At 41.6% G+C, this 15,794-nt stretch overlaps 1 protein-coding gene across 2 annotated transcripts in view; it reads right to left on the bottom strand.

The window, feature by feature from the left end:
• The window catches only part of BIRC6 (baculoviral IAP repeat containing 6), a 295,513-nt gene extending 288,734 nt beyond the window's left edge, over window positions 1–6,779 (bottom strand). For both annotated transcript variants that reach the window (XM_036749540.1, XM_036749541.1), the window contains exon 1: window positions 6,455–6,779. In XM_036749540.1, coding sequence (XP_036605435.1) covers window positions 6,455–6,779 — 325 coding nt within the window. The remainder of the gene's footprint in view (window positions 1–6,454) is intronic.
• Window positions 6,780–15,794: the final 9,015 nt, after the last annotated feature.

Below are 15,794 nucleotides of genomic sequence, written 5' to 3'. Positions count from 1 at the left end.
TCTGGCAACTATTCTGGTTTAGGACCCCATCACCTCTCACCTTAGCTACTGCAAGAGCCTCTAACAGACCTCCATACAACCCCAACTGGTATTCCTGTAACAGTCTCTACCCTCTCCAATTCATCTTATACCAAACTGACATTCCTGAGGCAAAGACAAAGGTCTAAATCAGGAGTGGGGAACCTGTGGCCTTCCAGACCCTTGGGGTGCAGCCTTCTGAATGAGTCCAAGTTTTACAAGACAGATCCTTTTACTAAGGGCTTTTGTTCTGTGAAGTTTGGACTCAGTCAAAGGGCTGTACCTGAGGACCTAGAGGCCTAAGCCACGTAAAACCTCTGTTCAATTACCTTCAATGGCTCCCCATTTCTGTAGATTAAATTTTAAAAATTATTTGGTTTAAAGGCCTTTCCTAATCTTGTCTTCAGCCTACCTTTCCCAGCTGTTTACATGACACTCTTCCTCACTCTAGGCTCCAATTAAAGTGCCCCAGCTTGCCATTTCCCATACAGATAATTCACTTCCCACTTCCATGCCCTTGCATAGGCTATCCACCATGCCAGGAATGCACTGCCTCTGCAACTGTCTCTTGGAACCCCTAGCTTCCTTCAAGGCTCAGCTCAACTGCCTTTCTTTATCCTCAGCTGTAGTGCTCCTCCATCTCCAAGTCACTGTATTTATTTGTATATACCTCATATTTATTTATCTGGGAACATTGTTCCTGCTCAGTAGAATATAAATTTCTTGAGGGCAAGAACTTTCTCACATTTGTTCTTGTATTTCTAGTACCTAACAGTACCTAGCACATAATAGGCACTGAATAAAATCATCTTGATAGATAAAACAAAAACTGATTACTTCAATTGCATAAAATTAAAGTTTCTGCAATAATAAAATCAATATAAATAAAAGATAAATTATGTAGCAAAAAAATCTGCATCAAATATTACTAGTAGAAGCCTAATATCCAAGATATATCAGCAACTGACACATTTATGGACTAAGTCCATTCCCCAACTGACGAGTGGCGAAAAGACATGCAGAATTCAAAAGTAACACAAACTATCAGTATTTACAGCAGCACTTTTTGTGGTAGCAACTAAATGGGTACTCATCGATCGGAAAATGGGCTAAATAAATTGTGGTACATAAGAGTAATAGAATATTATTGTGCAATAAGAAATGAGGAATAAGAGAAATATGAGAAAATTTATTTTCACAGGATCATAGATCTAGAGCTGGAAAGAACATCAAGAATACAAAATAAAATAAGCAGAACCAGAATACATATGACTACAATAATAGGAAAAAGTAAGGAAAAACCATTCAGAAGCCAAACTCTAAATAATTTTAGTAACCCATCTTGGTCTTAAGGAACAGATAATGAAATATATCTCCTCTCTCCACAGAGACAGGAGACTGAGGGAGCACAATGTTACACAGACTGCCAGACAAGCTCATTCACTGTTATGAGTTGGCCTCTAAATCTGAAAGACCTGGGTTCAATTCAAGTCCTACCTCTGACTGGTAAGAACTATGTGACTCTGGGCAAGTCACTTAATCTCTCAGTGCCCTTGGCAATTCTCTAAGACTATAAACTACAGGAAAAAGTATCTATCTACATTGATAAAGGGATATTTCTAACTAGAAGTTCCCTATATCAATGAAATCATAGATCCAGTCCCTATTCTTATCCATCAAGTTTATACCTACAGGTGTAGATCTCCATAAGATTGCAGGCTTCCTAAGGTCAAAGCTGTTTTGATTTTGTCTTTGTATCCCTCCACAGAGTAGTCACTAGTAAATGCTCATTGATTGAACACTTGTTCCTCATTTTTACTTCATCATTTCTCTCCATGACATTACCAGTCAGTCTTCCCGCCATTTGAAATATTAGCGTTACTTCCGTCTCTCATTTCATATAAATTACCAGTCTTGGAATTTACTTCAACAACATTGCCTCCCACATACACTCTCCTCTAGTCCCACTGAACAATCCTTCAGGACTAATGCAATAACATCCTATCAGTTCTACTTTCTTTCCCCCCAATCCATCTGTACATTTCTTACGCACAGATCTTGTCATGTCATTCTTCTGCTCAAACACTTCCAATGACCCCCAAGTAAAGTGCAGTCCCTGCATAATCTTGAACCACTCTACAATTCCAGTCTTATTACCCATTACACCCTGCCAAACACTACGTTGCAATCAAACTGTCCTGGATATATTCTCCCTCCCTAATTTCATCAATTCAAAGCCTACCTATCTTTTAAAGCTTTATTAAGATGTTGCCTCTTCCAGTAAGTGTCTCTGATTCTCCTTCCCCATTCACTTCCAGCCCCTGCATACCACACTTCAAAAAGCATTTCCCTTAGAGGTCTATTAAGCCTTTTTGGGCATCTCCCCCTGATCTGCAAACAGTAGGCACAAAGTTTATTAACTGAAATGCTACTGAACAGAATGGTTATCACTTGCATCTTCTCAAATCTCCTGGAATTGACTCAAGCAATAGTGAAGTAAGCAGTCAAAATAAAAATGGGGCCCAATAAAGAACATGTCCATTCTTCCCTCAAGGTAAGCAACCATTAAAGTGTCACAGTCTCAGCTGGGCTGAAGGCCTGATGACAGTCTATAAATGTGCTCATATATACATATGTGTGTGTATAAAAGAAAACAGAGGAGAAACAGCTCCTGTCTTTGAAAAGCTTATGCACTGACATCCATGCGTACATAACTACAATAACTTCCCTTATAAATGCACTCAACTACAATTTTCACCTCTTTCAATAAAATATAGGCCACTCTCTAGTCACAAAACTCTAATTTGCTCAATATCAAATAAAAGTAAATAGTTTTATCCACCTTTAAACCTAAGCAAAACAAAAATACCATACCTCTCGACACACTGATATCTGCCTAAAGCACTCAGTCCCCAGGAACCTCAGCATTAATCCCTATTATTTCCAAAAAGTATGAAAATAAACATTTTGGACTTTAGCTATTATAATCTACAAAATGAAAAAAAAAATATAGGCCTTCAAGTCAACTGGAGTATGTCTATGCATGATATAGCAACATGTAAGAATGACAATTTAAGAAAGGTCACTGTAAATATTATAAGGATTAGGATGACCTTTGTGGCTGATTTAGTGGTTTAAGAAGGGTGAAAAACCAGAGTATTTTCAATTAAAGAAATAATACACTTATACTCAAAACTTTTCTGCCATTTGGAGCTCATTGCTGTTTCCATCATCTTTTCAAAGACAGCACGTTTATTCATATACCCTCTTGTTAAATTATATACACAGAATCCTACCTCAAAATCATCTATCACAGAAAACATTTTCTTCCCTCACCTATGTACAAGCACATGCATGCCTCAGGTCTCCCCAACCATCTTGACACAGCCCAAAAACATTACTTACCCTAAATGTGGTCTCCAGTCACATACAACCTGATCTCTTCTTTCTATTCACTACAAGTAAACTTTAATACTTACAAATAAGCTGACATTTACATAGCATTTTTAAGATTTGCAGTATCTCATGAGATATACAGTATCTCATTTGATATTCACAACTCTGTAATGTAGGTACTACAAATGTTATTTCCATTTAACAGATGAGAAAACTGAGGTTCTGTGGTTAAACTTCCCACAGTTACATTGAAACTAGGTATCTGAAGTTAGATTTGAAACCTGGGACTTCCTGACTCAAAAATACAATTCTCTTCTACACATACAACTCCTTCCTACACCCAAATATTAACATCAAAAACCATTCATTCATTAATCCTTCTGGAATTTCTACTACGTATCTCATATACTTGGCACCTTTAATTCCTAATTTCCATTATAGTACAGAATAAAAAATTGTCAACCCTCTCTCCAGGTGATACTTTAGACCTAGGGGCCATCTCCAGTCATCCTGTGGTCGCTGGACCCAAATGGCTCCCTAGGAGAAAGTGAGGCTGGTGACCTTGCACAGCCCTTTCTCACTTGAATTCAATTCACTTGAAAGTCATGGCATCACCTTCCCGATGTCATGGTCCTCTTCAAGAAGGAAGGGCAAACAACTGTCCACATACATGGGACAACTCTTGTTCAACAAGACACCAACATTTCCCTTGACTCTCTAGATTTTGCTCAGGTTTATGCTCTGCAAATGCTTCTTTTTTTTTTTTAAATTACAGCTCTAGAGCTAGAAGGAACTTAAAGAAAGCATCTAGTCTAGTCACCTGACAACAAGCCTAATTTTAACTGAAGAAGAAACTCAGTCATTAACTCACACAGGTCACCCTAACCACTAGACCTTCTCCATTTCTTCCATATCCCAACAAAAAATTACTGTCATCTTCTTATAATTATGAGGCACCTAGGTGGCATATTGGATAGAGCTCTAGACCTGGGAGTTTGGAAAGTCTGAGTTCAAATGTGTAAACCTGGGAAAGTCACTTGACCTCTTTGAGCTCAACTTCATCATCTGCAAAATGAGTATAACAGACCCTACCTCACAGGGATTTAGAGAAGATCAAATGATATAAAATAGTTCAAGTGATTTTACTTGTGTAAAATCTGTGACTATTTCCAATCTATCCTGTAGATATAGTTTGTACATAGCTGTTTGTTTGTGGTCTCTCCCATGGGATGGTGAGCTCCCTGATAGCAGGGATTGGGGGAAGGGAGGTTGGTTTGTTTTGTTTTTTTCCCTTTCCTTGAACCCCCAGTGCTTAACACTATGTCTAATACATAAGAGACACTTAATAAATACTTGTTGATTTGAATTGACTAAAGTAATCTGCAAACCTTAAAGCTACACAAACATACATATGCATATATGTGTATATATACACACACATAATGTACACCACTGAAGTAAATGACTCTTCATCTACTTCTGAGCTAACTTCATCCTTTTTAGAATTGTATTTAGTATTGTCAGATCATAAATTTAGCACTAGAAGGGACCTCAGAGGTTATCTAATCCAACCCTCACTCTTCAATTGAACACACTGACACCCAAAGTGGTTAATCGACTGACAGCCAAAGGGGTTAATCGACTTACCCAGGGTCACATAGATAGTTATCAGTGCTGGAAATTTGAGCCTGGCTTCTCTGGCTCCAAATGTTTGATTAAGCTTCCCAGTTTACCAGAATTGCCTCGCAATTTATAGCTCTAAAACTACTCTCATATAAATGGCTGCTAATCTAATGCTACCTCATGTCAATTCTAATTTAGCTAGACCCAATATATATTAATCTGATCCAATAAGCATTTATTAAGAACCTACTACGAACAAGGGACTGTGCCAGAAGCTAGAGATATAAGGACAAAAACGGAAAATCAGTACTTCCTCTCAAGGACTTTACACTCTATTGTTTGGAGGCTAGGAGAAGACATGTAACATTAAAATAGCTAGATATACATATGATTTGAAGGAGAGTACATATTAAAACGTTGCTTGGCCCACAACCATTTGGAAGATACCAAGTCTGTTAATTATCCCCCCCCCCCACCGACTCCTCCCCAGGAGTCTTAATAATATCAAACACCATCTTTCAGTACACAAAACTATAAAAACAGCAACAAAAAAAAAAAGCCCTGGAATTTCACCTAATCGAGAATCCAGGCAAACCAAGATTCCCACTTCTGTTTATTCTAAGTTTATAGCCTCTAGGCAAAAGGGATGGAGACAGGCAGCCAGTGGGGTAAGGTCTCCACTTCAGTGACATCCAGCCCAGCCCGAAGCCTCTCTCTGGGGGCACACCTCGCCCCACCCGAGGAGCCCTAAGGGCAGGCCCTTTGCCCCTGAGAGCGCCTATTTCTCCCTCCCTCCGAGAAGTGGAAAGAAAGAGGATGAGAAGGGAGGGGAGGGGAAGGTCGGTAAACGAAACTGGGGTCGGCCTAGCTCTTCCCAGCCCCTCATCCGGAGCTTCCACCCGGAGGAGCAGGCTCCGAGCCGGCCTCCCCGCACCCGGCTCTGTCTTCCACCCCTTTCGTTTTCATATCAACCCGGGACAGCGGCGGCGGCGGCTGCTTCCGCCCTTCCACGGAACCCAACATGTTCATCTCAGGCCCAGCCTAGTCTGGAGATGGGCTCCGCTGGGGCCTCCTCCGAGCCTCCCCAGACGGGCAGGGCCGGCTGGGTTCACCGCCTAAGCCCGAGGCCCACAAAGGCAGCCCCTACGACCACCGCTCCCCGTCGGCTCCAGGCAGGCCTTTCCTTCCCAGCAGGAGCCGCCGCCAAAACAGGCTTCTACTCCAACCCCCACCCCCACCCCGCCCTCGGCCGAGCCCGGCCTCGCCTCGCCTCTCAGTGCTGCCCGCCCGCTACCTCCCCCAATCATGCCTCTTCCCTTCCCTGGAGGGCCGGGACCTGTCTCTCGGTGCCCGCCCCGGCACTCGGAAGCCCGGCCCGGCCCCTCCCCGCGCCGAGGCCGGGGGCGTCCGGACTCACCGCTGAGCGCCGAGGCCTGTAAGGTGGCCCCCGAGGTGCCGTCGATGACTTTGATGGTCCCGCGGCTGGTGACGGCCAGGATAGCGTTGAGCGCCGGGTGGTAGGAGAGACTGTGCAGCCCATCGGCGTCGCAGCGCATGCAGCCGTCCCGCAACACTAGCCACTCCGAGACCCCGGCCCCGGCGGCCGCCGCTGCCGCCGAGGAGGAGCTGCCGGGGCCCGAGGCCGCGGCAGCCGCCATCTTCCTGCCTGCGCTCAGCACAATCACACTGGGAAGCGGCTCAGTGACAGTCCCGGGAGGAGCAGCGCCGCCGCCAGTCACCATCCGGGGCCAGGGGGCAGGCCGAGCAGCGTTAGCCGGAAGTGAAGTCAGGGCGCCGGGCACGCACGAGGAACGTCAGGTGGCTGGAGGGAGTAGCGGGGAGCCCAGGCGGCCCGCGGGGATAAAAGAGGCGGTGCCGGAGGTACGGTGGGAGGGGGCTGGGAGGTGGACGAAGCATGCGCACAACTGGCCCTGCCTGCCACGCGCACTGCGCGCCCTTCCTCTCGCAAGTCCTAGCGACCCGGTTGCTCTGTGATCCTCCCACCGCGTGGCCCCACCCCCACTCAGCCTTCGCGAGCCAAACTCCTCTTTCCACGTTGGGGGGAAATGGGGGCGGGGGCCCAAGCTACCCTCCCGCCTTTGCCGCCCGCTGCTGCGCCTTCTCTGGCTAGCCTGAGGTGGGACTCCAGCCAACACGGGGGCGGGGGCGGTAAGCTGTGGCATCTTGTTGCCGGGGAGGCACTCCTGGCCCCTCGACTCTCATCCTCCTTGGACTCCCCAAATTTTCATATAGCTCATAGATCCAGAGCTGACGGGAAACTCGGAGATCATCTAGTCCAACATTTTCATTTTACAAACACACCAAGAGAGGTTAAACGACATGGCCAAGGTCATACAAACAGCAAGCGGCAAAGCAGGGATATACCATGTACCCTAAACCCTGGTACTTTAGAACTCAGAACAAATGACATATATTTCAGGAAGCCTTTTCGAATTAGCTTGACTGCAGGTTTTTTTTGGTTTTGTTTTCTTTTTGCCTGTACCTGTGAATTGCCTGGAGTACCGAAAAGATAAGCGACTTGCCCCTGCTCTTGAAGCCAGTTTGTGTCACCTGCAGAATCTGAACCGGGTCCTTCTGACTCAAGAGGCAGATCCTATACCCACTGTGCAATGCTGCTTTACAGTTAGAATTACCTAGTCCTAACCCTAAGGTCCTTCTCAGCTCCAAATCTATGATCCTATGAACTCCTTGCCCAGTTCTGGAATCACCTTTATAGCATCTATCCTTTCGGCTTAAACGTCTAATGACAGTTCACTTCCCACATGAGGCAAGCTATTCCTCTTTGCACAGCTCTAATTATTAGAAAGGTCTTTCTTAAATTGAACCAAACCTACCTTCTTATAAGAGGAGAGAACCCTGGATTTGAAATTGGGAAAAACTGGGTTTAAATACCACCATAACTAGATGTGATTCCTGGAAAGATCGCTTTAATTTGTGAGCCTCAGTTTCCAAAGTGGTAAAATGGAGATAGAAATAGCAGAATACATCAGAGGGTTGTTGTGAGAATCTACGCAAAATAAGTCGAACCTCATCTGAAAGTTGCTTTCATATGTATGTGTAAAGTCAGCCACCAGGGCAGAGTGACCCCCATGTTTTAACCTTGCTTGACTTGTAGGAGAGGACAGTCCACTAAGATCTGATCTCCCAATAGTACTCTAATACGGGAGGAGATAGGTGACGCTAATCCCACCTCCTCATTGAACAGTAAGACATTCAGGATGGTCTTGCCCTTATATGGAAATTGTTTTATTCCTGTTTATATTAAAGCCCTTTGAAGTTTGAATTCTTGGGGGCTTGAATTCTGCCCCAGTCTTCTTTCAGCAGTTTCCGTTATTGACCTGGGTGAAGCCAAACCAGAATTTCTTTTAACATGTAGATAATCAATTCAATAAACATTTATTAGGTACTTTTACTGTTTGTTGTAAGTACTTGGGTATAACAGTGAGTTTAGTTGCTAAAAGGGAAAATGTAAATAGGCTTTACAATTCCAAAAGTGTTCTACATATGTTATCTCATTTGATCCTCACGACAACCCTGCAATGTAGGTAGTATTCTTATTCCATTTCTACAGATGAGAAAAGTGAGGTCCTGAGAGATTAAAAGACTTGCCAAGTATCTAAGGCAGGATTTTAACCTAGAAGCAGGGGTGGAGAACCTGCAGCCTGGAGGTCCTTAAGTACAGCCCTTTGACGGAATCCAAACTTGAATATGCCTCCAGGAAGCAGGTTCCCCACCACTGAGTCCTAGGGCCATCTAATGCATTCACACCTGACCTACACCTCTTAGAATTTCTAGCTTTCTTCAAAACATAATTCAGATATCACATCCTACATAAGACCTTTCCTAACGCACATTTCTGATTGCTTGTACTTTCCTTAAAATTTTTAAATACTTTGCAGGTGCACAGTGTATTGAGCATTGAATAAGGAGTCAGGAAATTGTTGTTGTTCAGTCATTTCAGTCCTGCCTAACTCTTCTTGATCCCATTTGGGGTTTTCTTGGCAAAGATAGTGCAGTGGTCTGCCATTTCCTTCTCCAGCTCATTTTACAGATGAGGAAACTGAGGCAAACAGAGTTACTAGCTCTATCTGCTGTGCCACAAGACACTTTTGTATATATATATATGTGTAAAGCAAGCCACTGACATCAGGAAAACCTGAGTTCAAATCCTGCTTTAGACACTTTCTAGCTAAGGGACCCCAAGCGACTCATATAACCTCTTTCAACCTAGCAATCATTGTTCTAATTTTTATTTATTTGTAGATATGTTGTATCCCCAAAGGGTAGGAACTTTTCATCGGAGCAATATCTGCCATATACCCTAGGCTAATTTTTTCCTTAAAAGGTATTAAAACCATCCCTGAGACTTAATTGGCTCAGGGGATTAAATCAGTAATCATCTAAGCTTTCAGGTGATGACCTCTCCCTCTGTCTTAACTAGGATGGTCAACCCTGAAGCAGGGAAGAATTACTTAACAGAATCAACTGCTGTATCCTTTCAGTACAACAGACAACAGACAAGTAAACCTTTTTGTTAATTGTTAATTGATCTACAGATGTCTAATTTTATTCAAAATCTGAACCTGAAGCACCAGACTGAACCAAATCCAGCCTACAGCAACTGGTGATAATTGGATCAGAATGAGCCTGTGGTCAAAGTAGGAAAGGGCAATGAGGGGGAATCAGACTTGGGGTAAAAGGACAGCTTAGTACAGTGACTACAGGCCAGCCCTTTCCATGCTGAATAGCCTGATGGATGCTAAAAGAGGCTGACATTGAGAATAAAGATAACGGCAGAGGGGATATTCCCTGGTTATTGTTAATGGCCCTAGAAAAACTAGATTGTCAGTGTAAGGAAAAGAAAATTTTACCGTCCCTTTGAATTCAGTAAGTAGGAATAGAGCTCTTGGCTTTTAAGGACTGGGTTCCAAAGGCAGAAAGGGCAACTGGTGGATTTTGTATCCTCTGTACCTGGCAGAGCGACTTGTATACATATTGGTTAGTTGTTGTCCTTCACTCTCCAAGAGGACCAAAATGACATTACTATGCTAGAGTTGAGTTACAGAGTAACGGACTATAGCTCATCAGACCAGTATGAGCTCAGAATGTTCTACCACAGGTTGGGCACAAATAGTCCATGTGAACATTTGGGGTGGATTCTCTAAATTTGAGCATCTTGCATTTCTTTCGAGCTACTTCAATTCTGCCTTATTCATAGAGCATAGCACCTTCTCTGATGTGGGCACATCACATCCAGAGAGACTTGGATATATATTAGGTACATAGTAAATATTAAATTAAATTGGACAGTTCCTCAATGCCTGGTCAAAGCCCTGAACCCCAAATATTCAGACTCCTTATAGTTACAGATAACTACTGTTAGATTCCCTATATTTCACACTTGTCGTTATTTCTAGTACCTTCTTCCCTGTCTAGATAGACACCAAAGGTGTGGAACTCATCTGGCCAAACCAGATTAAAATGTAACTGAGAGATGTTTAGCAAAGTAATTAAAAAGTAGTAAAATGTTAATTAGATAATGTTAATTTGTGGTTTTCTAAGTCAAGGGATCCATTTCTTTTTGAGTTTGACACTACTGATCTGTACCTCTAGTCTGTCATTGACTTCTTCCTAGTGATAAGAATGAAAACACCAGGATACTCTGGGTTTTAGCATTGCCCTGACTTTCTAAGGGCTCCCTTGAGCAGTCAACAAGATTTTATTAAATACCAACTATATGCAGAGTACAATGCTAGGCCCTGAGGACACTAACACATAAGGGAAAGGATCTTGGCTCTTTAGGACCTTACATCATAGCCAAGGAAGATAACATACACATATTGGCATATGCAAAATAGATAGTCTTTTTGCTGGGAAGGTATGAGCAGCTGAAGAGATGAGAAAAGGTTTCATATAGAGGGTGACCCTTGAAGGAAACTGAGATAGAGGTGAGGAGATAATGCATATTTAGACATGGGGGACTGTAAGAGCAAGCAAAGTAGGACTTTTTGTTGTCTTTTGTTTTGGAGTGCTTCTCAGCACTAAGGCAATCAAGTACCTTTGATTGAATCTTGCCTTTGTTTGGGGGCCCGCTCCCTTTTGCTAGATAGGTCATGAGAGATATGAAACCCTCGAGAGGTATGAAGCACTCTGACCCTGAAGAAGTGTATATATACTCTGAGGTTAGCCTTTTGCTTGGGGCTCACTCATTGGAAGAGTGTTAGTGTGGAGACTCTGGGTAGCCATTAAGGAGTGGCCCCCCCCCAGCTTTGAAAACCCAGGTGTTGGTGCTTCTCTGTCTGGTAACTATGTATGTATATAGCTTTGGTCAGACAGCTAGAAGCCTGTCTGTTGATTTGTGTTATTTACTCTGTTTATATTTTCTCTGTTTGTAATTTCTGTTTGTATTTTCTCTGAAGTTCAGGGTGTTGACTTTTTCCCCTGAACTAAGTGAATGATATACGTATGTTTGATTAAAGTGAGATTATAAACCCCTTTAAGTTGCTTTCCTTAGAAAAGCAGATCAAAGAACCTGTGCGAGCAGCCTTCCTGTGTGCTGGTATTATTGGTCTTACACCTCCACAGCAGCTGCTAGCAACATTGTTGTTACAGGGACCACAAGTACAAATTCGCAGAAATGCTACCATGGAAGGTCATTTATGAGGAATAGCAAGAAGTCCAATTTAGCTGAACTATACTTTGCATGAAAGGAGGTAACAAGTGCTAAGGCCAAAAAAATATATTGAAATTGGGTTTTAAAATGCCAAAAAGAAGAGTTTCTATTTGATCCTTGAAGTAAAAGGGAAGCACTGACATGGTTACACCTTCCCTTTAGGAAAATCACTTTGGCCACTGTGGAATGGATAACTGGTTGAGAAGAGATGAGCTAGGGAGACCAATTAGAATATTCCAGTCCTCCAGCTTAGAGATGAGCTGAATATCCTATTGTAGCATATACTTTTCCATGCCATAGAAAAATTCAGAATCTGAAGATCTAGGTTCAAATTCCACATACCACTTATTACCCTTATAACTTTAGGCAAGTCACTTCACCTTTATGGTCCTTAGTTTCCTTAGATACACAATGTGGATGTTAGACTGGATTACCTCCAAGGACCCTTCCAACTCTAAATCTAAGATATTATCACCCACCTTTTCCCCTCAGACTGATCTCCCATTCTTAACCCAGTCTCCCATATTTTTGTCCCATTGTGACCATCCAGGCCATGCAAGTATATTCAAACCCCCAGTCTAAGCCTGCTTCCAAAGGCCTAGTTAGATTCATATTTACCAGATACCAGACACCAATTCTATTACACTATTGCCTGAGCCTCAGTTCAAAGAGATAGTCTGTGTTCCAGGAGCCAGATGATTTTACACATTCATCTAGGCATAATAAAGTACTATTAAAATTTCTGAGAGTACATAGATAATTTGATATTTTAATTTATCTTTATATAATACTTGCTTTTATTTATTCATCTTTGTAAATATGACCATATTGACATTTAACAGACTCTGCTTTGTTTGATTTTTCCCACCAGTACAGATCCCAGACTCTTTTTCATCTTATGGAATTCTTTGTCCTTATTTTGTCATGAATTCTACACACAGGCCTCAATCAATGGAAAATGAGGCCTTCCTCTTTTAAAAAAAAAAATCTTGGGTATTTCAGTGTCTTTCAGACCATCCATTAGTTGTTTCTGATTATGTCTCCATGACCAATCTACTTCCTTTTCAATTGGTAAATGTTGACTTGGGTGGGGAACCTGCAGCCTCAAGGCCACATGTGGCCTTCTAGGTCCTTGGGTATGGCCTTTTGACTGAGTCCAAGTTTTATAGAACACATCCTTTGATTAAGTGGATTTGTTCTGTGAAGTTAGGATTCAATCAAAGGGCTGTACTTGAGGACCTAGAGGGCCACCTGCGGCCTCCAGGCTGCAGGTTCCTCGCCCCTGACCCTGATTTTGTCTTTTGTATTACTTCTTGTGTATAAAGGCAAATAGATATGGGAACTGCTAGACCATAAAGAAAGATCCCTTCAACTGCATATTGACTTAGAAAACCACAAATTAACCTCAACAATAAAACATTACCTATGTTTCCTTGTATTTTTATCTTATAGACATTTTCCAATTACATTTTAATCCAGTTCAGGCCTTTTTAGGAATGTTGAAGGAATAGATGCTTGTTGAAGATATGAAGGTCGAACTCTCTGGGCTTTAGTTTGTTCATATGTAAAATGAGTGTAACATTACTTTCACTACCCAATATGAGAAAAGGCCTTTGTATCTTAAAACATATATGAGTTTTTATTTTATTCATTGGAGTACGGATAGAGATGATCCTGGGACAAGTCAGGCTATTATTTTATTTTTAATGTTCTGTAGACTACAACAGAGGTAGATAAATAATGGCCTTTTATAAGTGAATAAAACTCATCAACCTAATTTCATTAGCAGACAGGATGAGATGTCTCTCCTTCTGATTCCACATGGTTTTTATTTCTTCTGCTAAATCTCTATTTTGAAGGCATTTTTGTACAACATATATTGAAAATTACATATATTTGGTTTGGTGACATCTACTGAAAGTATTATTCTCATTTCTTAGGGATTGGTTTATTTCTGGGTAAATGTGAGCAGCAGTTGAATCTGACAATGGCCCTGTTTCCAATATTGTTAATTTATTGAATTCTCAGATATTTTGAGGTCTCTATTTATAATACAGGGTTTTGTCATCTATTGGTTTATGATGACAGTCAGATTGATTTTATCTTGTAGCCTCACTGAAAGAATATTTGTCAGTATTCAAGAAATGAGGATTTTGTGGCAATTTGGGATTATTGACAGCACCATCGTATTCCACCCAGCCTAATCTCTCCCTATCCAGTGCTGGTCCTAGCTCACTGACCTTTTGTAGCTCTGAGAAAGTGAAAGAGAGAGTAATTCAACAGGCTGCCCATCCAGCTGTATATCCTAGTTTTAATTCGACAGACTTTTATTAAATACCTACTACATGCAAGGCACCATGTGTTGGGAGTAAAAAATGAAATGACTGAGGAAAACAAAAGTTCAGCCTTCTGAGTGTGCCGATTTATTAAGCAATGCATGCAAATTGCCCAACAAACAAGACCAGACCTCCTCAGCTTAGGCCTGGACCCTGAATACAGGAGAAGACAGACTTTTATGTGTTCAAAACAGTTAATTAAAAGGAATCTATACAGAATTAAGTAATCTGATTTCTAATCAGATGAAAGCTTATAGACTTTCCAAGTTCAGAGGAAAAGAGTAAAGAAGCAGGTACAATTCCCTGAATTGTAGACATGTTCTACTCCCTCCAACTATCAGTAAACAATCAAAGAAAACGTGGAAACAATAACTGATCCGTATGGGGCCAGTTTTCAGATAAGACATATGGGTTTCTTGAGATGTACATTGTGAGAAACTCCTTGCATCAGTCTTTGGATCTGACCAGGTTTCTGGTCAGCATAACCTGGGTCCTTAGTTAAGGATCTCCAAACAGCACGTATGGGTGATCCAGTTTCCCAGCCACACAGGGCTAGGTTCAAACAGGGCAATAAGGTTTTCTCCCAATTTCCACAATTGAATAAAGTCTTCTCACAAGACAGAATTTGGACTAGACACATAATTAAGTAGAAACTTAGCTAGTTCCAAAATTGAGTCAGAAGATGGAGACAGTGTGATTCACTCAATTCCTACAATTAACCACTTGCTGTCCTAATTCCCTCAATTCTCTCACATGCTGGATTCCAAATATACAAAAAAACAATCCTTGCTTTCAAGGAGTTTACGTTCTGTGGAAGATAGAACTTTTAAGCAGAAAAGATAAAAAATAATTTAAAGAGAGAGAATAAGTGCCTGCCCTTAGGAAAATCAGGAAAGGCTTTCTACAAGATCAGTCAGCCACAAGCATTTATCAAGCAGTAGGTGCTGTACTAGGTACCAAGGGTACAAAGACAGAAATGAAACATGAAATGGCATCCAAACTAATTGAAAGACACTAAGAATTTTAAGACACAAAGATGAGGAGTAAATGTGCTGTGCACATGAATTTGCATGATCAGCTACTTGGTTTCAGATCTATCTCTTTCACATTCCTGTCACTTTCATGCTGAAGTCTTATAGTGCTCCTAGACTCTGGCTGAGAGGAAGGCATTTGGCTCATCTTATTTGCTATTTGTTAAGTTTAGGATAAAAAATTGCATATAAAATAAGTATCAAAAAAGAATAGGAGCCTTTGGAGAAACTCACCATCAATTAAAAATCCTTTTTTTGGTGGGGGGACCTCTTCATAGGATATCTGCCATGATATAGGTGTTAAGTGAGCAAGCTTTCCTGTTGTTCACCTTGCTTGATGCCAATACTGAAAAAAAAACTCAGTCAACAAGCATTTGAGTGCTTACTATGTACCAGGCATTGTGCTCATAAATTTAGAGCTCAAAGAGACCATAGACATCGTCTAATTCGATTTTCTCATTTGACAGAAGACAAAACTGAAACTATCACTCCAAATCACACAGGTAGTAAGTAAATAGCTGAGATGGAATTTGAACCTAAATCCTCTGATGACAAAGTGTTTTTTCAACTGCCTTCCCTAAGCTATCTTGATGCTGGTGACGAACAGTTCTGTATTTGCTTATGCTTGTTCTGAGACGAGACTCCAAGAGTTGTCCTGAGACAAGACTCCCAAGAAAACACATTGCTTAATCTTTA

The sequence above is a fragment of the Trichosurus vulpecula genome, chromosome 3 (genome assembly GCF_011100635.1).
Source record: "Trichosurus vulpecula isolate mTriVul1 chromosome 3, mTriVul1.pri, whole genome shotgun sequence".
In the NCBI taxonomy this organism is placed as follows: Eukaryota; Metazoa; Chordata; class Mammalia; order Diprotodontia; family Phalangeridae; genus Trichosurus; species Trichosurus vulpecula.
This window is presented reverse-complemented; position numbering and strand designations above follow the sequence as displayed.